The 27,910-nt window shown below is 46.3% G+C and overlaps 1 protein-coding gene across 1 annotated transcript in view; it reads left to right on the forward strand.

The window, feature by feature from the left end:
- The first annotated feature begins 333 nt into the window (after nt 1-333).
- TRUB1 (TruB pseudouridine synthase family member 1) overlaps nt 334-27,910 on the forward strand; it is a 296,367-nt gene continuing 268,790 nt past the window's right edge. Inside the window, exon 1 of the mRNA XM_069611896.1 lies at nt 334-660. Within this exon, the coding sequence (XP_069467997.1) occupies nt 507-660 (154 nt within the window). The 5' untranslated portion in view covers nt 334-506. The remainder of the gene's footprint in view (nt 661-27,910) is intronic.

Consider the following 27,910-nt stretch of genomic DNA (forward strand, 5'->3'; position numbering starts at 1 on the left):
GGTGCGGTAAATGAAAGCGTCATGTTATTGGAACGTTCTATGAACTAAACACAATCAACCACTGATCAATTCTTGCTTATATCCTAGTGCTGGGGTCACGGGTGATCAAGGTGGTGCATGGAGATGGAAAGTGGACTATACGTCTGCGCGTGGGAACCTCGCGTCTGAATGATGAGTAGACAGCGAAGACGGACACACCCATGGTTGCCTGTGGCGAAGAGGAAGCCGAGACGGGCTGACAGACTCACTGACTCGGAGTTGTAGACAGCGAAGACGGACACGCGTGTGGGTGGCCTGTGGGAGAGGAAAGGAAGCCGAGACGGGCCGACAGACTCACTGACTCGGAGGAGTAGACGGAAAAGACGGACACGCGTCTAGAAGGGGGAAGGAAGCCGAGACGGGCCGTCAGACTCACTGCCTCGGAGGAGTAGACAGCGAAGACGGACACGTGTCTGGGAGGGGTAAGGAAGCCGAGACGGGCCGACAGACCCCGCCTCCCCGTTTCTATGGCTGCCGAGGCTGCTGCTGGCAGCATGGGGGATGCTCACTGCAGGAAAGCGGCGCGACTACTCTCCCTCAGCGGACTCTTCCCCATCTTCAAGCCCAAGGGACCCACCTCTGCAGAGTACCTCAATCGGCTCAAGGAGAAGCTGCTGGGAGGTATGCTGGACGGGAGGAGCTCGGGGCACGTGGAGGTGGGCTAGTGAGTGATTGCAAAACACTGGAGTGGTGGCAGATAGGGGGCGCACTTGCTATCTGCAGAAAAGTACAGGTGCAAAGTCGGGTAGGTACACATGAAGTGGAGGAGGCAATAGGGAGGGTGGTGACCCCTGATGACCAGAGAGATGGATCCATGTGAGCCCCCTCAAATGAGCAGAGCGGAAACCCTATCACGGATTGAAAGAAGAACTTAAGTAGGAGCTGCACGTTTCTGGATAATCCTGCAATAAGGAGTTTGTGTGCACGTAGCAATTTGCAAATTTAACTTGCACTTGTAAGGCAAACTATGAATGTATTATGCATTTAATCTTTGACAGATATGGGAGCAGTTTTCTTAATGAAATTGCAGTCCAAAATGTGTTGGTACTGGCTCATTGTGCCGCTTGGACGGGCATTTGCTTAACGAAGGTCATGTGTTGCGAGTGTGTTTGCAGGGTTGGCGTGGTGCAGTGCTACACAGCAGAGTGCTCGACTGTGCTGTATGTGAAGGATTTATTTATTGGGTAATTTATAATGTGCGTGTACAGCAAAATGCTATTTCAAGCCGCATCAAGATGGGGATGGCAGGAGTAGGTGGGGCGGTCACACAGGTAAGAAAAAAACAACTTTCCTACTATGTCTTGAGACTTTCAAATCGTGTAAGTGCAGGGCAATGGGGAGGAGGGGGAAGTGATGGATGGGGATGCACAGGGAAGAAGACTATAACGTTCTTACTAGGTTAAGAAACAGTTCATAGCATGGAAGTGCAGTAACAGAAATGGGGGGGGGGAGGCGAGGAAGGCTAATGCTCGGGAGGGAGGAGAAGGCTAACATTGTACTTGTACTCGGTGCTTTAAGTGGGGTAAGAAATTGAGGGGGGGCCCTCGTTTGGGGGCGTGGCTAGCATTGTGGGCGTGGCCTAAAAGTGCACAAATCATAATAAGGTGCGCAAACAAATATATAAATGTATGTGAGCATTTATGTTTGTATGCGTACTACTATGGTTTGTGTACTTTTCAAGCCACCTTTTTATAAACATAGACATTTGTAACATGTTTCTAAAAGATGGCTTCACAAGTAAACAATTCAAGGCATCTTTTATAAAGCGTTGATGACGGACAAAACCCAAGGTAGCTTTGTCTGTTGACAAAGCTTTATAAAAGATGCCTTGAATTGTGTACGTTTCAAGCTGTCTTTTATAAACATAGATATATTTCTACGTTTATAAAGATGGCTTGAAACATACACAATTCAAGGCATCTTTTATAAAGCTTTGTTGACGGAGATAGACGCCTCGGGCTCTGTGATCTATCTGCTCTGAGCAGAGATCACTGAGCCCGAGGCACCTTTCCCCCTCTGTGAACCCGCGGGCTCCGTGATCTAATCTGCATATTAGATCACGGAGCCCGCGGGTTCGCGAGGGTCAGTGACCTGGGGAGGGCAAACAAAGGGACAGTAACTTCCTCTGATTACCCTGATGAGGGGTTATCATAGGAAGTTACACTGACTGACTGACAGCAGTGCCAGCCAGCCACAGCATCGCTGTGGCTGGCACTTCTGTCCGCTTGCCTAACATAATGGCGCCCACATCTCCCATCGCAGCTGCAGCAGTGGTGGGATAATGAGTCCCGTCAATGTTGTGTGGGACCGGGGGGCCCCTGGCAGGGCCCCGGCTCAGCCCCACTTTCGGGAGACTGCCGGGTCCTGGACCCTGCAGGCCCCGGCCCACTTAAGGCACTGCTTGTTCTTAGAGGAGAGGGTGCACAAGGGAGTGCTTGAGGAGTAGCAGGAAGGTGCCAGTGTCAAGGAGTGATTGCAGAATCTGTCAAGGCTGGAACAAGGGAGGTAACATTGTCCTTGATAGTTCTGGAGGAGTAGGGGAGCAACTGTTGGATGAGACTCATAGAGAAGACTTGTCTAGAGACCCCATCAGGTGATCTGGAAGAGAGTAGGAGGGGAGAGGCGGTCAAGGAAGGCCTGATAGGGGTGAGAAAGAAGCATGATGCCAACACTGCAGCAATACAACCATCAACCATCCAGATTCAGGAGTCCAGTATAGAGGGAAAAAAAGCCTAGGTTTCAACACACAGTAGAAATGGCAAGAACACCTAGATGCGAGTATTCGGGATAGGGCCTAAGTGCCCAATATGGACAACATACCATTGAGGACGACGTGCAGCAGACTAAAGCATTTTGGTAAAAGGATGAACACATGGCGCTGGCCCCAGGACAGTGTTGCCTTGAATACCTTTAAAGTCCTATTCGGTATCTGGAAAAGTGTACGAGCATGGTGGGCAGTGGATGAAAAATACTTGCAAGACATGCATATTTAGCAGAGGACAGACCAGGTTTTACACCCAGCCCTGCGCTCAAGCCACCTGTGAGAAGGGTCGGAACAAAATGACACATTGTCCGGTACCACGGCGAGCTGTGGAACGGCTCCCACTGTGAATTTTGCATGTGTGATCGGGGGTAAGTGCTGTGCCAGGAAGGCGAGTGTGCCAGAGTGGAATGTGCTTGGGGTGACGAATTTATCCATCTGGAAGTGCTGCCCCAAATGTATTTCAAGTGAAAGTCACTGTGTCTATAAATAAAGTTCTGAAGTATCTCATTCTGATGTGACTGGAATATCAAGCGAATGAAGCAGAGTGGATGCCGTGTGCTCCAAGATGGGAGCTGGTTGGAAAAGAAAGAGGTAAAACAGTGCACATTTGCACTTCCAGGAAAAAAATGGTGAAAAGCAAGGCAAATAGCGCATGTCTGCTCTTGGAGAAGTAATGAAAGAGCTCCTGCCTGGAAGAGTGAGGGCAATCGAAGCCCCTGAGCTGCTACCAGCCAGACCGCCAAGCACAGTAGCAGATGGGGCCATGGTGTACCTGGGTGCAGCTTTGCATTCCAGCGAAGGTGCTTGTTGGTGCACGCCCCACACCCGCTACAGAGAAGATGGCGAGCAACCCCCCCTGGCCAGTACTAATCAAATGGCATGTCCCAAGTGTGTTTGCCCAATGTCCCCCACGAACCCAGAAACTGCAGCAGACGTGCCCCCGGGTGCGGCTTTGCCAGTTTAGCAAATATGCTCTCAACTAAGTGTGTGGTCTCCCAACCACATGACTGGGCCTATCCTTGTGGCCACGATACCTAGTGTGTGTCAGAAGCCGGTCATACCCCCTGCTCCTCACAGGCAACGGTGCGTGCGATGTTAAGCTGTCGCCGTGCATGGCGCTAAATGCTCAGAGGACTTAGTAAATACGTACATTTGATGCTGTGAGCCCGCATGTTATTGATGTGCTTAAAGTGGTCAGAGTAATTATGGGTATGTGAAGATGAAATCCTGCAAATGGTGGGCATAGTTAAAATGCATCCAGTAGTGGGTCACAGTGTTTGATTGGGGGGGGCTCCCACCTCCCCTGTGTAATAAAGGTTCCCCCGTGATGTGTTTGCTGACCTTATGGTCAACTGCTCGACAAGAAGGTGTAGGTAATTGTATGTAAGTAACAGAATAATTTGTGATGCACCAGCGGCTGTGAAATTGGGTAACATGTATGTCTGTCATTTTTGTTTGATGAAAAAGGAGGGTTGTGCTAATGTCCCCTTTAAGAGTGTGTCATGACTGGCTCCCAATAAAAGGAGTCTCAGCCGGCACGTGCATTAAAATGGCGGCAGACTCCATGAATGTAACTTCTTTCTCGAATCTCATGTACTGGGCCTGCCATGTGATCACGGTGCTGTAACCCTGGCCTGCAGGTTGACGTTGTGTGACCATGGTACTGCAGAGCCCCCTGCAGGTCTGGGTGATCCCCGATATGCGTGTGTAACCTGGGTAGCCCCAGGCCACTGTCCAGCCATGTGACAACGGCCCCACTGATGAATCCGGGGGCCCCCGGCAACCAAGTAAGTCTCTGTGACCACAGCAATACAAGTACCAGCTGTGTGACCACAGGGGCATCCTTATGTGCTGGGTGCCCCAACAATGATCTGGCTGGCCAGTGTGCCCACAAGCCAGTCACTCAACAAGGGACCATGGGAGTGGTAGTGCAAAATCCTCTGGAGAGCTGCAGGTTGCAGACCACTGTAATTTGGGGGTAAAAGGCACACACCTTGTAACTTGGCAACAAGCTATCCAGGCCCTTCCCGGACACAAGCATGAGGTAAATAGCTGCCAGCTTCTGGCAATTTCAAACCCTAAAGATGAAAGCAGCTGACACACAGGCAGAAGCGGTACACGCTGATGTCTTTCAGGGATGCAGCAGAAATATTTGTGTAGTGTCTGTCTGAAAGTTTGAAGAGGCAGACATAAGTGGGTGCTAATAGTGCCCGATAAGCGGTACAGAGGGCAGAGATAAGTAGCAGTGACTACAATGTCTTCCAGACAAGAGCCATGGTAGGGAAGAAGGATCGTATATGCCTAACATTGACTCCATTGCATAGATTTCATAGTGCCGAAAGTTTCCGTGGGTGAAGAAGTCCTTGGGCATTTCTCAAGCAAAAGGTTGGGGGAAACTGGTCTCAATGCCATTTTGCAGGTTCATGCAGAATAACAAATATGTATCATTGTGACAGAATTATGAGGAATGGGAACCCCCCCTTTAATAACTTTCCCTGACACCCTACACTTTTATGGCTTATTGTAAAGTTGATATTGTAGAAGAGAAGTCATTTGAACATTGGGGACTTCAAGTCCCACAATGGCCAAAGTTCTGGGACAAGGAAGAGGGATTTGGAGGCATTGGACTGCAAGGTGCAGTCTAATGATTATTATGACCCACACCTGAGAGGATCTGGTGAGTATAAAGGAGCCCCTCGCCTCACGTGCAGGCCATTAGGAGAATGTGAAGTTCTGGTCGAGACTCCATGTTGCAGCTGAAGGGAAGCAGAGACGCCAGAGCCACCTCTTTTTGTGAAGCGGATGGCGGTTTCGTAAGTGTCTCTACCCTTGAAGAACCCTGTATGCCGAGGTTGCACGGTGGGAAGCATTATTCCAGAAAGCCACCCCCATTGTGGCCTTGTATGCAGCGGTTGCGCGGCGGGAAGTGTTAATGCAAGAATCTTTCCCCAAAGTAACTTGTACTCCAGTGGTAGGTGAGGAACGCTCCTCTCCCGACCGGCGCGGACTGTGAGAAGTAGAAAGAAGCCTACCGGGCAGCGGGAAGCGGAGGAAGCAGAAGTGACAGAGGCAGCGGCAGTTCACTAGTCTTGTGTGACCCTGGAACTAAAGTGGCAGATTAAGGCATACCAATCTGATATCAAGCAGCTAAAGGGGCACAATAAAAACCTTCGGAACACAAAAGAAGGTTATAATTGTAATTGCCAAAATCTAAAGAGGGCAATATTAAAAGGAGGAAATAAAAAGCGCCATTACCAAAGCCAAGAGAGGGCATTTAAGAAGCTAGACATTTGTAACCCCTATTGCTTAAGAGAAGAAGAGGCCAACAAGCATTGACTAAACCAAAGAAGAGCAAGTGTGATATAAAAAGCCATTTTCAGCAGTTGATTGATGTAAGTCCGGGAAAACAAGAGTGGCAGAAACGCTGTCCCCCGACAGAAAGCATTCAGGCGGAGAAGAGCATAATCTTCATTGCATGGGGCATAAACGACATCAGCATGTCTCGTGTCTTCTCAGAAGTGTTCGTTGCTGATGTTGAAAACCAAAAGACTTCACTAAATTGTTGAAGTGAACCTTTACCACAGTACTTGTAGTAGTGTTAGAAGCTTTTAGTACTGGCAGGCGAGTAGACCTGGCAGGTAAGTGGATCAGGTAAAAGTTGTTGAAGTACTGTGTTGTGGTAAAGACTGTGAAGAAGTGGCTAGACCACCACATTATCTTGTGAAATCATCCTGACAAAACTTTGCTGTTGCTAAAGATGAACTGTGGAAGTGTTTTTGTTTCCTAGAAGTTGTGTTGAACTCTTTGATGCAATGGGAGAAACAAAGAGTTGTAATTTCTTTTGAACTATTGGAAAGTGCAAGCAAGAGTCTTTTGGAACAAGGAGAACCAGAGATTTTGAGACATGCATTGTCTTCACTTATTCCTGCAGTAATGACACCATCGCACTGGGAGGGCATATTGTGAGGAGGACGTGGATAAGCTTTGCTGGGGTTCTAACAGACCATGCAAGGATCCAGAGGGCGGGGCTGGAGTATTGAACTGTTTATATCTTGTTTGTGAATACTGTAACATGGTGATGGTCCAGCAGTACTGCTAAGTGTCCATTGGGAAACGTTTAACATTGCCCTGGTTTTCACAGAAGAAACAGATCATTGGTTTTAATCTGGGCGAGACCCCTTCCAAGAAGAGAGGGCGTTTTGAGAGACTAAATTGTGTGTATTATTGGCATAAGAAACTATTAAAAAATGAATTGTTTAAATGTACTAACAGTGTAAACTGGCTCTTTTAACATTTTACAATAATCATTTCTAATGATCACTTCCAGTATATATTGAAGGCATGATAAAGTTGCGCTTGTCGTACAGAGCAAAGCACGTTATCAAAACCCACAATAACCATAAACATTATTTACTGATGGAAGCTTATAATTCCAAAATGGACAGTCGGTTACACTCTTGCTTTGCATACAATCAACGAACATTTTGGGAACATAAGAATGGCACATCTCTTTACGTTTGACAAAAAGGTCTACAATAAAATGGTTGTATACTAGAATCTATAAGTGCATAATCCGCTCTGGGCTTGGTGGACATTTCATTTTTCACAACACATTTCCTAAGATTAAAGTGCAAGTGACTATATACTCATTTGAAAAACCTAAGGATTCGAGTGGGAGCATAAAATGGCTGTGACATCTGTCTGTTCACCCCAAAAAAACGTGATCCTTAAAGAATTTCGAAGCATAAGAGTTTCCTGTGCCCATGCCCAGTCCCTACTGCACAGACATCCTTCGAGTACTATATCTGGAGGATGTTAGCAATCCAGTGATGATTGGACAGAGATGATTGCACTTAGTGTTTTACTATGGGCCCTGTTTTTCCCATGCCCACCTGGTGCAATTAGTGAGTACACCTAAACTGAGAAATTCCGCCATTCAATTTGAAAGTATTTATTTGTAATGGGGAAGAGTAAAGTTATGGCCTGGTGCAAACATTCCAATCAAGATATTCCTGGAGTATGGATATAGCATTGTCCCATTGCTACTGACTTGTGTAGTAGGCACAAGTCTTTTTCCTTTTCCCTCTCCAGTCAATTTTCTATGTTTTTCTTCTGATAAATAGAGGGGCAATCTTTAGAGGACGCAGTTGGAAATAAAATGAATGTTCCTGCATTTTAAGTTTTTGTTTAGCAAAGACTCTTAACTTTGCCAAGCCTTTCAAAGTACCTGCGAAGTGCTTGAGTCTGATGAAAAAGAGTACAGGGGCAGGGCGAGGTGATGTCCTTGAAGCGTAGCACACAAATTGAGGAAGCATGTTTTAATCATAATGAGTCAGTATTTTATTATCAGCAGACCTTACCTTACAGGGTGTTTTCTTTGAAACCGTTGTCCACATTCAACATCCATAGTGGTGTTGCTTTTAGGTCTGCCTACCACACGGTTTAGCACTCTGTCAGACCCCTGGCAGCAGCCTGTGAGATACAAGAGGGGCACTGGCATTAATCGGCTGCTCTCAGAGTGCATCATTGTGAAAGCTCTGTTATAGCGTGAACTATTTTGTAGAAGATGGTGTTACCATGCAAGTTAGGGAGAGATCTGTGGATTGCTGCTTTTTAGAGGTTCTTTTTTTGTTTGCTGCTTGGCACACTGCATGTTTTCACTTTTGTGCTTCATCTCATATTTTTTGGTTTTATTGGATCTTGCCTTTTTTAGTGGTGGAACGGAATTTGTGCTTGCCACTAGTCTTTGGTTAGCGATAATTGACTCTTGGTGAGTAAGAAAGTGTGCTGAAGCCATAACAATCAGCCACTTCATGATGCAGAGTCTGCCATGCATTTCCCAGTGTAATCTTAACAGTATTTTCACATGGACTTTCTTGAAAAGGTAATGATTTCTTAGTTAACGTGTGGGTAGGGTGCTATGAAACTACTTTTGGTGGTAAATTGGCACAGTATAAAAGCACATTAACAAAACATAGTAACTTGATGATAGTGTTTCTACTGGGTACGTTTCACTTGTCTGAGAAAACATTGCGTGGAGCTCAATGTAATATGATCCGTTGTAGAAAATTAATTTGCATTATTTTAATAAAACATTTTATATTGGTGCTTTTGCAGGGATAATTGATCCCATTACAGTTTTCAAAGCTGTTGGGAGAGCAGGAGATGCTTGTGTTCAAGAAGCTTGTAATATTTCTTGTTGGGGAAATGAACAGAATAAGCATTTGTTTTAAAAAAAAAAAATAGTATGTTTTGGTGTGGGTCGGGTGTGTGTCTTTCTGATGTATTATATATATATATATATATATATATATATAAATATCACTATTTTTGAAAAATGTAAATGTTAGCGTGATGGGTGGGATTCAAGTAATCTTGGTGTCTAGTATACTGTCACAAAAGGGTATCCAGTAATATTATTCCCATGCATATGGTCGCTGGGAAAAGGCTGTGGGGACTTTATATATGGGGACAAGGGGAGCAGGGGTTGCAGGTGTGTCCCCCGCATGTTCAATGTGATAATGTCCCTGCAAACCAGTCATGTTTTGGTGACATCTTTGCCAGACAACATTTTTGCAGGGACATTATCACCTGGAACCCACAAAAGTAGATCCTTGAACACATTTCATCATACATATAATTCAGGGTGCAACATTTGCACTCGCCACTATCCATTGGCTAGCAAAATTTGACTCTTGGCCAGTACAAATGGGTGTGCTGTGTGTATGTATGGAATTGAGGTGGCAAGTTTCTTTTTTATGGCTGCCTAGTAGCTTGCAACTTGAATCTTTGCACCCTACATGCATGCACTTCAGAGAAAGTGAGCCCTTTTCCCAGCCGCCCAGGCAGATTTCCATTTCTGTGATCTGTTATGCGCAACCTCCCCATTGCAAGAAAAGCAGTTTGGAGATTGCAGCAGATGGTTCCAAGTCCATCATTTCGGTGTGCAATCGCAGCACTTCATTTATCGGCTCACAATTTTAGGAACAAGGACACTTGTGTTGTCTTTGACTTATTTCAGCCCCACTCAATTGACAGAGGCTTGGCCTGGCCCTGCTGAGTCATAGAACCAACGGTTTAGTTTTGCCGACTCACAAGATGGTGTATAGGCCATTTTAAACGTTTGGCTGCTGCCTTAATGGAGAATGGAGAATCTGCTGCTTCGATCTCCAAACAGTTAAGTAATGAAGTCTTGTTGCCCATGTGGACATAATATGGCACATCTCATTGGGTGGATTATGGAAGGGGTAACTGGAGGAGGAGGTGAAGGAGGAGAGGGGGAGGGAGAGCGACAGCTGCATCTTTACTAGTTAAGATAATGAAGGGGGGGTGGATATAAAAGAGCTCCACAGTCTCGTAGTAGGTGTTTCAGACCACCTCCTCTATTACAGAGGATGTGTGCAAGCCAAAGAGGAACATTAACAAGGAAGATGAGATGCTGACTCTTATGATTTCTGAAATTAAGAGACATATGGCCTCATTACACGGTAGGCGGTAAGGGTTTACCGGTAACGGTACCGGTAAATCCTTACCGCCTTACTACGAGGTCCCTTTGCGGGTTGGGAAATTTAACGCCTGCTTTTTGCAGGCGTTAAAAACCAACCCGCAAAGGGACCCAGGGAGCTAATTACGGTACCGCCCCGCCAACCTTGGAATGGGGCGGAAATTCCCCTTTCCACCAAGGCGGTGCTGGTATTTTACCGGCATGAACCATGGCGCTAATAGCGCCATGGTTCTCCGCCTACCGTGTAATGAGGCCCATAGCCTTATGCTGCATGTACCTGTGTTTGCAAGACGGCCCGATAGCAGTCGGAAAACATACAAATATGAAGCTGGTTAACTGGCACAAAATGACGATCTTTGGCTGTATAGGTCAGGGGGGGGGGTAAATACATGCTGGTAGGAGTGTTTTGATGTATTGATGGCGCCCAGGAGGGCGACTTGCAGCTTGATAATGAGAATATCTAGTCTTGACTAATCCCCTTAGCATGGGGGAGTACTTGTTAGAAATGGCAAAAAGTATATCCCTAGGACTGATGTTACCAATAGGCTAGTGGGCTCTATATCCATAGGAAGGCAATTGACCAGACACAAGCTTGACTATTTACTGGATTAGGGAACCTGGAAAAGATCAATAATCCCTTTGGTAGGCTTTTGAGGCACTGAGAATTAGCCATCCTTACATCTTTGCCCTAATACTTGTTTCCAGTGGGATTCCACTTGAGCAGAGGCCTTCCACCTGTAGCTGTCCAAATGTTTTGGAGTTCAACTCCCACAATCTCCCATCACTGATTATGCTGGTTAGGGTTGATGGAAGTTGTAGTGCAAAACATCTGGAGAGCCAAACATTGCAATCTCCTGTCCTAGAATTTATAGCCATTACCCCACTGTAATAAGGCGAGGGAAGAAAAGGAAGAACAGAGCCAGTCAAAGCCTCTTGAGATGAGTCCTAAAACAAAACAAGGAAGGATTAATGGCTGGCTGATGTAAACTGGGGAGGGTGTCTTCTCTTATGAAGGACAGGTGATTCCTCCAATGGGGAGATGATGTTTTTCTTCCTCTGTAAGGTTCTCTTTTCTAATACTGGTTCTGTTTTATGTTTTTTCGGTAAGATTTGAAAATAGAACGAATCAGAGAAGTGTTTCAATGAAGACGAGATCACATATGAGTGGGCTTACTGAGAAAACGAATATATATCTTTTTTTAAAAAACTTTTATTGTAAAACTTCAGTTTAATAGATATATCAAACTTTTGTTACATTGAGACGTCACAAGGTTTAACTTTTCTTTCTATTCCACTTGAATTTAAATACAGGTGCACAGCTTCGTGCAACTTTAACATCAAAGTTCCTTCAGATTTTTCCAGACATTGACTAGTTCCAGTCATCGTGATACAGATTCAATTTATAGTCAATATAGCGTCAAGGAAATTGACTATACTGCAGATTAGCCTGATATTTTCCCCAGCCGAAACGGTTTCCCACCATTCTTCGGCATCGTATTATGTAGGTTTAAAGCTACGTAGGTGTAACTCTCGTAAAGTAATGAGCTGAGTGTACAACCTGTTATTAGATGTTTTAGTGACTCAACTTCGCCTATATTGCAAAACCTGCATTTATCCGAGACTGTTTCTTTTGAGCGTCGCAGCCATAACATTTCTCTATTGTTCAGTGCATTCAGTCTGAATCTCAAAAATTGGTTCCTGTGATGACGAGAAGGCCACATTGTTAGGTACTTAGGTTGGGAGTGTAATTTCAACATGTTCAGAAGACCGGGTGGAGTAGTTTTGAGGGTTGCTCAATGATCGTGGGTGTGGATCCAGTCCCAGGTTTCTAGTTTTTTTCTTTGCATGCTGGGGTCGATCGGGCAGCTCAGCGAAGGAAATGTTCGCAGCTTTCATGATCTTATTTATTTTTGACTTCCATATACTAAGTATACTTGATTTTGTTTGGTCATTTTCGTTGGTGAAAATTTCATACGCTGGAATTTGGGCTCCAAGTAGCATTTTCCTCAAGGACGACAGAGATTTCCATATTATCGTCATATAGAGAGAGTTCAGAGTCAAAATTAGAGCCACCAGCTCTGCGGCTTGTTGTAGTTGGACACACTTTACTGGCACATACATCCAATCCTCTGTCAACTTAACCACTGCTGCTCCTGTCCTTTCGATCGTTGATGACCCATCAATGTACATTATGTCTCCCCCTGCTAGCGCATTTTCCTCAACTTTTCTTGTGCTGCAGTAAAGTTCAATGGCTTGTGTGCAGTCATGAGTATAGTCACCATCCTCAACTACCTCAGCTATAAATCCTGCTGCACCTTACAATCGTCAACTCTGGCCTGGAAAGAATAATTTCATAACCTGATGCTCGCTGGGTGGTCAGTGTAGATTTAGGCTTGTTCAAGATGGCAAAGAGGGCATGTTCCACGAATAGTGTGGTGGGGCACCCCATTGTTATTGATGAAGATTTTTCCACGCAAAAGCTGCAGTGGCCAGGCTTTGTTCGCAAGGGAAGTGACCCAACATTACAGGGTCCAAGTGTCTGCTGTAGAAAGCCACGGGCTTGTGTCCCATGCTTGTTTTTTGTGTCAGTACTGCCTTCATTACTGCTGAGTCGCAATGTGAAAAAATGAAGAATTGGTGTTTATAGTTTGGAGTGGCTAGCACAGGTGCTGTAGACATGGTGTGTTTCAATTCATTGAATGCCTCTTGCATTTCTCTTGTCCACCCCATCTTCCTGTCCCCTTTTTGTGCTTCTCTGAGGGCTTCGAGCAGGGGTCCTATGTATGAACTGTAGTCAAAAACCCATGCCCTGCAGTAGTTGCATAAGCCCAGAAATTGCTGTAGTTCTCTCACTGTCTGTGGTTGTTGAGTGTTGGTTATGGCTTGTGCTCTTTGTGGTGCAATGTTCCTTCCATGCTGAGAGATAAGTTGGCCAATGTAGAGTACCTGTTCCTGACAGTACTGTAACTTTTGTTTGTCCACCTTGTGCCCCTTCTCAGCTAACACTGTGAGCATCTTTACTGAGTCCTTTCTGCATCTTTCTTCAGTGGTGCTGCAAATGATGTCATCAACGTATTGCAGCACCGTGCTCTCCATCTCAATGTTTCCCAAATCCATCTGTATTACTCTGTTGAAGATGGTGACTCGCAGTACCCTTGAGGCAACCTGGTATGTTTACATTTTGTGTTCCTGTATGTGAAGCTTGTCAAGTCTTGTGAATCTGGGTGCAGAGGTATCGAGGAAAAATGCATTTTTGAGGTCAATCACGGTTAACCGTGATGCCTCTGCCGGTATTCCACATAGTATGGTGGCTGGGTTTGCTGCTAGGGGGTACTCTGCCTCTACAATGTAATTCAAGGGCCTAAGGTCCTGGATGAAACGCCAAGACACTCCTTTCGCTTTGCGTACACCGCCGTGTTGCATGGTGATTCTGATGGTACTAATATGCCATTGTTTATCAGGGCTGTTATTGTTTCATATATGCCCTCATCTGCCTCTTTTGATAGTGGGTGTTGTTTCACCCTTGGTAATATTGCTCCCTTTTTCAGTTTTATTTTCACTCCTCCAATGCTCTTGATGCAGCCAATGTCATATGGACTGGTGGTCCACAGGGATGCTGGTACTGCTGCCAAGTCTTCCTCATGAAATGGTACTGGTGTAGAGGCAGGTGCCTCTAGTGCCATTGCCATTTTTAGTGCCACTTGCTTGTATGTCACTCTCAGCCAGATGTCAAAACTCATCATAAACACCATCTCTCCTTCTCCTTTATTTTCTGAGAAGAGCTCCTCATCAGATACCTGTGTGAGCCTGCACCCCTCAGCCAGTGCTATTACAGCCCTCCAGGCCCTCCCCTCCCTGTCTTGGGCATGTACTGCGATGTAATCTGCAGTTGCCATGATGCTCTCGATGCTCACTAAAATTACCTTCCCCTCTGGTTCACTTGCTGGGGTCTCTGGTCTGAATAAGTATGCTGCTGGCCTTCTCCAAATCTTGCCCTCAATTCCAGGCGTCCATCCAAATGCCATGTCTGTTCCATATTGGAACATCTCTCCATCTACAGGCTCAGCCCGAGCTACTGTTTGGCCACAGTAAGCGTGCAGTATTTGTCGTGCTGTGAGCATGTTTATTCCTGGTGTGGAACAAATTATGCCGTTCTCCGTGAAGGAGATTATCATATTTAATCTGCTCATTATGTCCCTCCCAAGTATGTTTACTGGTGACTGCTTCGAATACAGAAGTGGAAGAGACATGTCATGATCTCCGATAGATAAGGAGGTGTTATCAGTAAAGGGAACCAACCCTCGAGCCCCAGAGAATCCTTGAGTGTGCATGGCTTCGCCTGACGATTTAAACTTCCCTTCCCTTATGCAAGACCTAGTGGCCCCGGTCTCAACTAAAAAGGAAAATTTTTTGTCACCTATCGCCACCTGTATGCGTGGTTCCTCCACAGTGTTAGGTGTAACCGATAGGATGGGACACATCAAAGACATCTGTGGGCTGTCCTATTGTGAGTATAGTGACTGACCGCTCCCCGTGTAAGGGTTGTGGCCCAATATTGTCACTTTCCCCAGCTGTGTATGCCGTACTTGTTCATTAGTTCTTGATACTGCATTGTCTTGTACTTGTGTGCGCTGTTGTACCGGTTGCACTTGATGGTGTAGTGTTGCTAATGTCTGTTGCTGTTGTGGTGTGTTTGTTTGTACCTGTTGCTGTGGTGGTGTATATGTTTATACCTGTTGCTGTGGTTGTTGCGTGGACTCTTGTTGGTGCGGGGTGCACGGTAGTGTCTTGCTATTGTTAAACTTGTTGCTCCCCCATATGCCCTTGTTGCCCTGGTTCCCTCCAAGCTGGTGGGGTGTGTCTCATTCTACATGTGCGTGACATGTGTCCCACCATCCCACAAATCCAACATATTGGTGGTTCTCTGGCCTACCATGGGAAACCCCCAGCGCTGTCTTGGTATCCTTGCTGTCCGTTTTGGTAGTAGCCCCTGAACCCTCTTTGTTGTTGTGCCTGTTGGCCATTGCCCCTCCCTCTCATCACACCACCCCTCCCCCTGTAGTTGTTAGAGTATCCATTTCCCATTTGCACGTATCCTCCTCCTGTGTATGCCGTGTATGGTGGGGGCATCTGCTGTGTTATTACTTGTGCTGACTGTTGTAGTTGTGCTACGTGTTGTGTCTTGTGCACCCGTGACCTGTGTGGGGGCGGGTGTTATTAGTGCTCCTTCCTTGGCATATTTGGATAACTTCTTTTGTACCAGTCTCGCCTCTTCGGCCTTCCTATCTTCCTCCTTTTGTTTCATCTTTTCCTGCCACAGCCTGCAGTGGTGTACTATAGTCAGTTGTATCTCCGGCCAGGTTTTAACTTCCATACCCGCTATTTTCTTCAGCTGTCTTTGTACTTGCTCCGGGAGCCCTTGTATTAATATATGGTAGAAAATTGCTAATGTTTTATCCCACGGTTCCCGCGTTTCCAAGCGTCACTTCTCCTGAATCTCCTGGATGTAATCAACAGGATCCTCATTCTCACGCATCTTGCGTGACGTTATTGCTCCTATGCCTGAAGTGTCTGGGTACTGAACCCTTAAAGCCTGCCACAGCGCATTTCTGCAATTTGCAAATGGCGCTCCATCATGTGACGTGTCTGTCACTGTGACCCCTGGGAAGCCCGCCCTTTTCCAGATGTCTGCAGCATCCCCCAGTATTGATATTAAGAGCTCCTTCACGTCCCCCACCGCTAGTTTTTGTCCCGCCGTGTGTTTTTCCATCTCATATATCCACTTCCCTGCTCCTCCACTTAGCGATGGGAGTCTGCATTTAATATTCTCTTTATCGGCATGCTTCCAGGGGACATATTGTGGTCTGGCCCCTCCCCTTTCCAGGAGTGGCATTAGATTGTACCCCCTCATTTCAATAGTACAGTGGTCTGTTTTTTCATCCCCTCCATCCTTCCACCCTCTCTTGTTACCCTCTTCTCTTACCATGGGCGTGCTCGCCCGTTCTTCCTGCCTGCGTCCTGGGAGGTCTCTAAGCCTGTCGACATATGGGGTTTGTGCAGGGGTGGGTGTCAGTGGGCGTGGTGCTACAGGTCATGTTAATGTGCATGGCGTTTGTACCGGTGTCAGTGGCACTAGTTGTGACGCTCTACTTGCTACCTCCTTTACCTTCTCCCTACCTTTCGTATCTAACTCCCTTCTTTCGCACGACCATGGTGACTCGTGGTTTGTGCGTGTGATGTACAGTTTCTCTAAACTTTCCCCATTACCATCTCCTCCGCTTTTCCCTAAACATTCTTCCTCCTCACTACAAAATCCAGCAGGAAAAGATAATCCCCAGGTCGTGCGTTTTCCACCCACTGTCACCGTTTTTAGATCTATTAAGTCTGTTTCCTTGTGCTCTTTTCCTTTAACAGCTGCCCCTTGTGTCGACGTTGTGGTCACCTCCAAATCCTGGCATGTGTGTTCTTACACCGTGCTCCACCCGTCTATCTCCATTCTCCTCATCCTTTTTCCCTATTATTTCACCACCTATTTCCTCTCTTTTCCTTTTTACTTCTTCCAACACCTCCGCACTTACCTTTGCTAATATCCTCTCTTCTTCTCTCCTTTCCCATTTTGCTCGTTCCCTTTTTAAGATGCTCTCTATTACTTTACCTTCTTCATATGTCCTGGCGCTTTCAGATAGTATTTTCTTTTTCCACAGATCCATTTCCCTTTCTTTCTCTTCTTCCCTCCTTTTCATGTCTCGTTGTTCTGCTTGTCACACCCTTTCTGCTATTGCCGTCATCTGCTCTGCTTCCTTCTTCCTTTCATCCATTCGTTCCTTCACCCTCTCCTGCTCGTCCCTATTCTCCTTTCTCTCCTTCTTCCTTCCTCGTGTTTCTTGCTTGAACTGTCTAATCAGTGCACTTTGTGCGTCTCTTAATTCAGCCAACCTCTCCTCCAACATTTTTTCCTCTGCCTGTGACAGTTGACCTTCTCTTGTCTTACTCACCTCTGTCTCTTTCTGTGTGTCACCCTTTTCATCCTTTGCCGTCCTTCTCACTATGTCCTCTTCTTCCCCTGTAACTGTCCCTCGGAGTTTCAGAAGCACCTGTGCTGCTACCCATTCGTCTGGTCCTATGGTTGCGATGTGCTCCCCACCTTCCTTCCCCCTCTTCGTTCCTGCCTGTGTGTAATTTAAGTTTGTCGTGCTGGTCACCTCCTACCCCCTCTGGTAGCTATCCGTAGGGGCATATGGTGGAGGGCTGTATGCGGGGTTGGAGTACCCCGCGGCGGCCGTCAGTAGTTGTCTATCGGGTTCTCTTAATTCCATTACTGGGTACAACCCCCCCTTCTTCCTTCTTCACTACCTTTGCCAGAGGCATATCGTCTGTGCCTTCCTTCCTTCACCTTCTCTTCTGATACCTTACCCGATCCTTCCTTCTTCCTCTCGTCTGCGCATAGTGCGTTGTCGCTCGCCGTGCCCATGCTCTTTGTTGTCTTTTTCTTCCTTCACTCCCTTCATGTCCTCGCTCTTTTTCTCCTCTGTTGCCCCTTCCATAGTGACCATTCCCATTGCCCCTGGCCTAGCTCCTTGGAACATCTTCCATAAGTTGAACACTTCTATATGGTGAGGTAATTTCTTTCCCTTGTACATGTTGTGTATATATGTCAATAGCGAGTTTTGTGTGTATGAGTCAAAACTACCGTTCGGCGGCCATAGTGTCAGTATTTTGTTGTCTGTTCCTTGTGTCCAGTCTATACTGTACTTTATAATTTTCTCCTTGTATGGTGATAGTGACGTACAAATGTGTTGGAGGGGTGTAGTTGGAGCATTTCCCCTCACCCCAGACCCCGACCCGTAATGTGTGGCCATGTTACAGCTTTGTTTCCACAATATCAACCTTCTTTACCTGGCCCCGTAAAACTGGGGACTTCCGACCGTCCGCTGAAAGGTAATACAATCACAAAATATACAGTTCTCTTCCTTTATTGTTTGTCCCCCTTGATGTTATCAGTATGGCCCCCTACGGCCGTGGCACACGGAGCCCCCTTGTGGCTACGTGCCCTGTGCGGCATGCTTTTACAGCCGCCCCACCTTTCCTTCTTCAACCCTCTCCCTCCCCTTTTCCAACCCCCTTGCTGTGCGTGACCGGTGTTCTGTGCGCGGCCCTCTCACGTCTTCTATCACGCCCTTCCCTTGTCTTATCCCCCGGCCACTCCTGGATCAACCCGAGATGGTTGCGGTGTCCTATACAAGCCCTACGGGTGACGTCACCAACTTCTGCAGACTAATACCGGTAAGAGAATTTTCATAAGATAAGAACGGGCGCAATATGCTTAACCCCCTCTTATCATCTTTAACTCCACAGCTGTCTTCCCCCAATACCAATAGTGGAGAATGCAACAATCAGACTGCGCACGCTGTGTCGCCTCGCTTGTGATACGCCCCTCCAGATTCCTTCTCCAGAGGAACTTAACCAGCCAATCTTAACCAGCCAATTGTCTTCCGCACTTTGGACCAAAACTAGCTACCTCCTGCGGGAAAACGTCATCTACCTATCGAGCTTCAACATTCAATCGGTAGGGATCCTCGTCTATTCATTGATCAAAAAACGTCAATTCATAGGAAAGCCACACACCCCCTTTACAGGTACCCGCAACCTGGACAAATCAGTGCCTTTGAACAACCACACGTGGTACCTTTTTGATTCCACCCACCTTGCTCTGTGACGCGGTAGAAGACGGCCCTCGTGCCTGTCCCGCTACCGCTCACTCGTCTGTCAACACTTAATCAAATCTTTGCAACACACTGTAAAACACCTCCAGCCACCCTTACTACAATTCCTCCCCCCACCCGCACAACATTACATTGCTTGTTGGGTGTGCCATACTCACCAAGTCCTCTTGAGACGGGGCCGCCCGACTGCGTGCACCCCTCCAAAGAGGCTCGTCACCTTCCCTCGTCTGGACCACGTCTGGACACTCGCCCACCGCGGGCGGGATACTTCTCAATCGGCTCCCGAGGGGCAATTTCCAGATTGCGCTGTCCGGTCTTCTCGCAGTTCCGCGATGGTCCTGTACCCCTCAAAAGGGGGGCAACGGCAGAGGGGCCGCGCTGCTGGGTCGCCTCGCTGCAAGGGGCCTTGGACTTGTGCCACCAGGCCAATGGACATCAAACGATCTCAGCAGTGCATCCAACATGTCGGGGTTGTTCTCCCGGGGCTGGCAGAGCCGTCCGTGGACCTCCGGGCTGGCGAGGCCCCAACTCCTCCCGTGTCCCCAAAACGAGTATGAGACGCACACAAGAAGCAAGGTGAGTACTGCCGTTTATTATAACGGCATGGATAGGTCTCGGCTCGTATGCATCCGATGAGACTCTCGTTGTTAGTGGCTACTCGCGTCACCGGGGAAAAGTCGTCACAAAACCTATCGCCACTCTGGATTGGGTCCCCAAGTGGTGGGGTTAGTATATGTCCCCTACGGGAAGAAATGTTAGTGGATAAGGCTGGGCCAGGTGGTACACTTGGGCTGTCCCTAACATTTGTTACTTTAGAATTGTTACAGGTGGACCCTTGGTGATTGGCTAAGAGTACTGGCATCAGTAATAAGCCCCCCCTGTATTCTGATTGGTTCTCCCGTGGGCCCCCAAGCCTGGGACCATCGCCGTTCCCAGCTCGCGGTGTACCTGTCATTAGCAACAATGCGCAACTATGTGTTTGTGCGGACAGCGGACAGGTCTGCTCATGGGCTTGTGAGCGGGTCTTTCCCATCGCTGTAGGTGTCCATCTTGCCGCTTCGTTGTTGCAACCTGTGTCCCAAACGTGCGACCCTGACGGCTGTCTGTCTCGTGAGCTTGGCACCTTGTCAGTTCAGCCTGGTCACATGTGGAGAGACCGTAGCTGGAGCAGAATTATGAGCATTAGTTTTTGTATTTCGCCTCTGAGGGCTTGGCACTTACAGGTGTAACCTTGGCGTTGGGCTTGCGGCATGCGAGTTGCAATATTGTGGCCTTGGCTGTGAGCTCTCGTTGGAGGCTCGTTCTGCATGGTCAGCATTTGTCTGGGACTCTTGCTTGTGGCCTACTTGGGCCTAGTTCATGGGTGGCGGTACATAATCCATAGTATGGAGGTCGCGGGGTGACAGAGTGTCACAGGCAGCACTAGATATACATGGTGGTGTCGTCATAGGGATGGGTGGCGGGGGAAAGGCGTCAGCAAGCATGTACACATACGTCTTGCGTTTCTCCATAGCTGTAGAAAGCCTATGTAAAAATAACAACGATGCACGTCAGTGGGTGTATCAGTCCCCTACGTCATAGCACTGAATATGTTCTTCGTGTAGGTTGGTGTGTGAGTGACCAGTGTGCATGGTGGCACGTGTGTTCTTGTCTGTTGGCTATGTCGTCATGGCATCTCTAATGATGTGGATGCTGTTGTTCTAGTCGAGCTGGTCCATGTTGCAGGCGTTGGCTTGAGCCTGTCGCTCTGGTGGACACACTCCTCTTATGTTTAGGTTTCTGAACCAGGGTATTTTGTCATCCAATAGGTAAATGAACTCCTCTCGTGGGGGGTGTCTGGGTCGTGATCCCCTAGGCCATGGTCTGGATGAGATTGGGGGAGGGTGTTATCCCATTCTCCTACTTCAGTTTGTATCTTAATGCTACCATTGAGATATAGTTGGGGAGTCCCCAGGCTCGTTTCCAGAACTTGGCTTCGAGTTTCTGCCAGAGGTGGTGGTCAAGGTTCCATCCTGTTTCTCCACAAAATGTTATTGTAGGAATGAACTTCTGCAAATAAAACGTTATTATTGGAGTTAATGAGAATTTCCCATAATCCTTATTGATTTTAGTTACTTGAATACCTAATTTATTTGCTCTTTCAATTAGGTCATTAGTCCAGGCAGATTCACATAACTCCTAGGTATCGTATAGATTTGACGATACTTAAAGGAGCTTTTTCAATTTCCCATCTAAAGTTTTTGTCTTTCCTCGATAGGCTTTTCCCAATGCACATGGTCTTTGTTTTTTCTGTGTTTAGATGCAGGTCATTGTCTTTCAGGTATTCGTTTAGACTTAAGAGTAGATGTTGTAGACCTATCTGGGTAAGGTCTATCAGCACAATATCATCTGCATACAATAGGCATTTAGTTGATGTTCCGTTTATCTTCGGAGAAAAGCAGTGAGCAGACTCCAACCACTTCGGTAAGTCAGAGATGAATAGTTTGAAAAGTTCAGTTGCTAATGGGCACCCTTGCTTTACTCCTTTGTGGGTTGGGATTGGATCGGTCTAGACACCTTGCGAGTTAACTCTTACTTGGACTGTGGTTTTGGTGTGTAGTGCTATGAGTGGATGAAGAATCTGTGCCGGGCAGTTCCACCTTCGGAGTTTAGACCAGAGTTTTTCTCTGTTTATTGCATCGAACGCTTGTCTAAGGTCGACAAATGCGAAGAATACCTTTCCCTTTGATTTTAGGGCTTCAAGTTTCAGTATGGTTAATAGTGTGAGGTTTACATCAACATCTGCTTGTGCCGTGAAGCATGTTTGTCGGCTATCTATTTGCTTTTCCTTAGATGCCCATGCAGACTTCGGTTGGAGGAATGATCAGAATATTTTGCCCATGGTGTCCAGAAGAGCAATAGGGCGATAATTAGATGGATCGTCCCTACTGCCCTTCTTGAAAATCGGGACCAGTATTGCCTCTGCCCATGATTCAGGGATTTCCATTGTGCTTGATAATTGTCGAAATAAACATTCCATAAATTTGCCCCAGTGATTGTTTTTTTTAACATGATATTGGAGATTAGATCAGGACCAGCTGCTCTCGAGTTTTTCAGCTTTTGAATTGCCAGTTCTAGATCTTCACTGCAAGGTGTTATATTCGAACAAAAAACGTCATTAAAAAAAAATTCGACTTTTTTTTTTTCGAGATTTTGGATTCGAGATTATTGTATTCGGGATTTTTGTTTTCGGTTTTATGACTATAAACCCCCATGCTTTTATGGTATTTGGAAAAGTTTCATGTACCTCGGATTTGGTATTTCATAGATCTTTGTAAAATAGTCGACCCACTTTAAGCTTGGTATTCCGTTTGATATGTTTGGAATAGATTTTGTGTTTCCTTTATTTAGAAGTGCCCCTATATCTCGTGAGTTTTTGGTGATTATTAATTTTAGCATGACTTCGGCTCTATTTTGTTCAATTATCACCTTGTGAGATTTGAGCCAATTTCTATAGGTCTGGCGCCGTTCTTTAATTTTCCTTTGTATGAGCTCTTCATGGCACTGTGACTTCCTTAACGTTCGTAGATTCTTCCTCCGGATCTTTTTTGCCTGGCTAATTTCATCGCTGAAATAATGTTTAGAATTATGCCCAATTTGACTTGAGTTAGTAGATTTCAGCATAAAATCACCCAACATCGTAGTATATTCAGTGTTATTTGAGTCAGGGAGGCGCAGGGTTAATTTCTGGATTTGTGGGCCATTAATTCTTAGCCGATTACCTGCAGCATTCGTTGTCAGTAGCATCTCGTATTTTTCAGTTTGTAAAGGTACTTCATAGTCCAAGGAAAGCCGTAGCATGTCGTGGTCGCTAGAGTCTTTCAGGACTATCTCTAAAGACTCTACTCTTTCCATTACGTTTCTGGATGCCCAAATGTAATCTAAGGTATTCCTACACTGTAGTCGTTTCCAATTTGTGTTATAAGGTTGGCCACCTTTGGTGTGTCCATTGACCATTTGGTAGTTTCGTGAGGCAAGGACTTGTGACCACCATTGTCCACGTTCTATTACTTTGTCTTCAAGCATCCGAGTGTTTTCAAATGTATGTTGATTGATTCGAAACCAGCTACAGTTCAAGTCGCTGCATATGATCACCGATAGGTCATAATTCAAAAAAGCGTCATTGATTAGAGTTGTTACAGTGTCAATGAAATCTGCAGTTGAGATCATTGCCGGGTTCCAATAACCGTTTATTACAAGTAGGTGACTATAGATGTTGATGTTCCTCGTAGAAAATTTGGATTGGCATACCTTGTACAAAAGGATTCAGATTTATTGATGCTAGAGGCTTCATCCAATTTTCAATTTTTACTAAGGTTTTGGCGTTTTTATTTGCTGGATTCAAGAAGATCGAGTATCCGTCTCGGATGGGAGCCTCACGGAGCCAAGTTTCGTGAAGACCAATCACGAAGACGTCATGCAGGGGTTCTGTGAAATTATTGAACAGATGGGTAAATGCACGTGTGTTCCAGGAGAGCAGCCTTTGCTTGGTCCAGGTCACTCATTGTTATTGCCGAGAGGTGTGATTCGTACGAGCGTCAGATCCGTTTCCTTCATTTCCGGCTTCATGGTCCGGGACGCCTCTTGTTTTTTGAGGGTAAGATGGTGATTTCCGTAGTGACATCCGACGTGCTTTGCTTTGGGGATCCTTTGAATTTGTTTTATTTGTCGGTGTTTCATTTTGATTTGTCGATTCAGGTTCCAGGGTGATGCCGAATCGAAAGACAAGCAGCTCTTCAATTGCTTGTAGAAGAATGTTCTTTACTGCACCAGATATTATGTGGAGCAACAATTGGTCTGTAGATTTTTCTGTGGCATACTCAACGATTCTTATGTTGTCGGCCGTTATTGTCTGCAGTTGATGAACACATGCAAATCATTTCAAGATATTGGCTCTATTCAGGTTTACTTCGTTGTCATCAGATTGGATGTTCTGCAAGCGAAGTTTCCAAGGGCTTATATTAGATTTAAGGCTTTTGTCGCCATGTGCTCTGAACAGAGATGAAGTCTGTTTTTTCTCTGGTTTGATGTTTGCTTCGGGTTTAGCTTTGAGTTTACGGGTGAAATCTTACCCTTGGAATCGTGGAAGTTTTCCTTTTTTGATAATGCAAGATTTTGGCGATTAAGCAGTTGAGCTTTTGGCAGTAATTAATTCTCGGCAGGTTTTTCATTAGTAGCTATTGCAAGCGCTTCAGAGTCGGAATCGTAGTCTATTTCATTTCTGATTGAGTACGTGGATAGGTTGCATAGATCGACAGCTTTCTACTGCAGAGCTGTCTGAGCTAATTGTGTCAGAATCCATTCGTCGCGCTTGGCAGTTTGCTTTGTCAGTACAATCTTTGGTCCGTTTACCTGAGCAGGCATTTTTGTTTGATGGTCAGGATGCAACTGAGTGTTTATTCGTTTAAACAGGCTTATTTTTTTTGGTGATGTCAAAATTCGTATAAATTATTTTCCATTTTGTCGTGTACTTTTTTGTTGAGGGTCTTTCGGTCCCAGATTAGTGGATTTCCTTTGTCAGACTTTTGACCCAATTTGCTTGTTGTAGCTGTGGCTATGGTTTTTGCTGGACCACTAAAGATGTTGAAGGAGTTTGGTTGAAATCTCGCTTTTTCTGGGTTTTCCTCCTGGGCCGCTGGAGTATCAGTCGACAGGGCGCACTCATTCCTTGTGGGGTCCACGTTATTAGTTTGGCCTGAACCAACCTGGGAAAATTCAGGTTATTGTGGTAAGAAATGTGTTGCTGGTAAGACAGGAGTGTCAACATTTAACGCGTTAACAGCACTGTTTGAATCTGAAATGATCACGTCTTTTGCTCGAACATCGTCATTTACGAAAGCTGCTTTGTGTTGAAGATGTCATTTTTTGGGACTGAGTGTCATGTTTGATATTTTTCCTCATCCATTTCACAGCATCTAATAAGCCTTCGGTTAGCATGTCGTTTTGACAGTGGTGTCTTGCGGCCAGATCACTCAGGCGCTCTTGCCATCTGATCGTTAGATCAGCCTCCTTTGCCATCTGTGATTGGAGAACTTTAGTGAAAAGATCAAGGTTTTCAATTTTTTGCATCAAACTTTGAGTCATTACTTCTTGGTCATTTAGTTGCCCGTGTAAAGATTCGAATAATTTGGTGAAGGGCGCGAGCGCGACTGCGGAAGCCGCCAAAACATTGTTATGTATTTGTGTTAGTACTTCGGCAGAGATGCTTGCAGGCTGGGCATTACCTAGAAAAGCATCATGTCCAGAAGAAGACTGTGAGCCGATAGGTGAAATATTTCTTGTTTTGTCATCATATGCAGGCTTGTTCAAGACTTGAGGAGTGCTTGCGTGAGCCATTTGCTGATTGTAATCACTTGGACGAGGTTGAGCATTGGACTTTAGCTCGGCAATGCATTGCAAACGTCGGGCTCTTGCAATGGTGCTCGATTCCAAATTGGGTAGTTTTGTACTGCCAAATGCAGGGGCAAGACTAGTGTGCGTCTAGGCAACACTCTTGGTCAGGCTCCTGATTCCGGTGGTGCCTGACAGGCTTAGCTGCTGAGATTTGCTTGATCTGGGGGATCGATCGTTTGTTTCGCTGCTGGTTTGCCCTCTTTTGTCTTTGAAGATAACCCCAATGATTTTGTGGGAGTCGCTTTGTTTTTTTCAGGTGGATGATTGTTTTGTAGTGTGTTTAGAACATCGCTTGCTACTGGCTCTACCGTCTTAACTGACGGGAGGCAAGCTGGAAGGCTGTCTAAAAGGTTTGCTGCTGGCCTTACGAATTGTAAGCCTTTGCTTGTGGTTTTGAATTGATCAAATGCAGCTTGCTTCAGCTGAACAGGTAACAAAATTATGTTCAGCGGAGCAGCATTATTTGCAATATTATGATCGAGCTCTTCATTTGCCAGACTTAGTGGTTTATCTTCGCTCATCACGTAGGGAGCGGAAGCCTTGTCATTAGAGAGCGAAGTTTTGCTGGAGTGTGCATCCGTCTTTTCAGTTTCCAAGTTGATTAAAGGTTCGCCGAGTTGTTTTGGAGACTGTTGCTTTGCCGCACAGCTTGTTACATTGGATGCCTCCACATGTTCGGTGAACTAACAGACTGCATGTCAGCCTCCTTGTTTATATTTCTGTTCATCAAGGGTAACAAGGAGTTCACGGGGGGAAGATGATGCACGGCGGCAGCTGCCTCGTCTAACGCTTCCTCTTCACTGATGACTTGCATCTATTTGGTCACTGTTTGTGTAGATTTCCTGTATTTACCTTGGTGAATTTGTTTCACTAAAAGGTTTACTGCCGAATCTGTAGTTGCGCTCGACAGGTGATCAGGAGAACAAGATTCTAAATCTCCTACGCTAGCGCGTTCACAATTCCGTAACTCGTTGCAAGGATTAAGTGTCGCCGTGGAAGGCCGGTCAAATAGCGCTGGTGCAGTCAATGAGGTATGAGGTGCAAGCAAGGTATGACTTATGATTTTGCCTACCTTTTTTCCAGTTGAGGCTTTCAACGCCGTCCAAGGATTTAACATTCAGCGGTGTTGGAGCGATTTCTCCAAATCCCCCCGCGCCCCCACCCAATCCCCGAGTCTCTGGGCCTTCTACTACCAGTCATCTCTATGAGCAATGAACAAGTGATTTGGGGCAAGCTCAGGCGAACACGGAGGCAGACTGGACTCTGCGCCGGACTCTGCGCGCCAAAACAGCTTTTAAATGAAAAGTCAATGGAGGTAGAGACAGGACTGGACTCTGGGGATGTAGTGCAGCTCCTCTCACTGAAACCAACAACAGAGACTGGGGCAGACTGGACTCTGCACCGGACTTGCTGATAATAGCACCTCTTATGCTCGACCACTTCAGCTACCTTATGCCCGTGAATATCTACACATGCCCAGTGTGATGCTGCAACTACGAATATATTTAAGAAAAATAGTTAAGAGAAGCACCTGTTGTGCGACTCGTGCAAGTTCCGGTTGGCCATTAGAAGCCTCAGTTAAAGTTTAGCAGACCGAGGGCCAGGAGTCGCCTGAAAGCATCTCCGAACTGAGAAACTCACCGGTGGCAGAGCAGACAGCCGTGTGTGTGGCCGGCTCCCTGCAGGGCCCCCACCTTTCTGTAGGCGGAGTCGCAACGAGGAAAGTCTTCAGCGGCGTCCGAGCATCCGAGGGAGTCCGTACGGGGCCCCCACCTTCTCGAGGGAGGGGCCGCCTCAACGCCAGCTGACGTATCAGAGCTGGGAAAGAGAGGGGCTCGGCTGGGAGTATCCTGAACAGCTGACGCTGCCGGTAGCGGCTGCATCTGAAGGCGGAGGTGTTAAGAGGGAGTCGGAGACCGTTGAAGCTGTCGGAAAGGTGGGCACCATAAAGGCCTGAACGGTATCTTTTGGAAGGGGCTGAGAAGCCTGAGAGAACTTTATAAGTGGCCCAGCACTGATAAGGAAGGAAGTGACTGGGCATGAATGGAGAAAGGAAGAATAATCCTGAGAGGCTATAAAGGAGTGATTCTGGGTAAAACACCCCTTTGAATAAGAGACTTGAGACGTAGTCAAGTGGATACTGTGAAGATCTGTGAGACGCTAAGAACAGGAGAAGTTAAAGGAAACCCCTCAATAGAGACCTAATTACCCTGATTAAAGGAAAACCCTGAAAAAACTCTGTCTGTGCAGTGAGTTAAACGAAGATGGCCCAGGTGAAAAAGTACAGTCAAACAGCCCTGAGCATTATAAGACCTTGTTTTAATCCCCAGTTCACGCTACAAAGAAGAAAGGTCTTTATTGTTTAATTAAAGTCAAGTTTGTTCAACTTAACCTGGCTGTTGTGTGGTCTGTCGCAAGCGCATTATAACATTTGGTGGCAGCGGTGGG

This window comes from Ambystoma mexicanum, chromosome 8 (genome assembly GCF_040938575.1).
Source record: "Ambystoma mexicanum isolate Mex_15411 chromosome 8, UKY_AmexF1_1, whole genome shotgun sequence".
Taxonomy (NCBI): Eukaryota; Metazoa; Chordata; class Amphibia; order Caudata; family Ambystomatidae; genus Ambystoma; species Ambystoma mexicanum.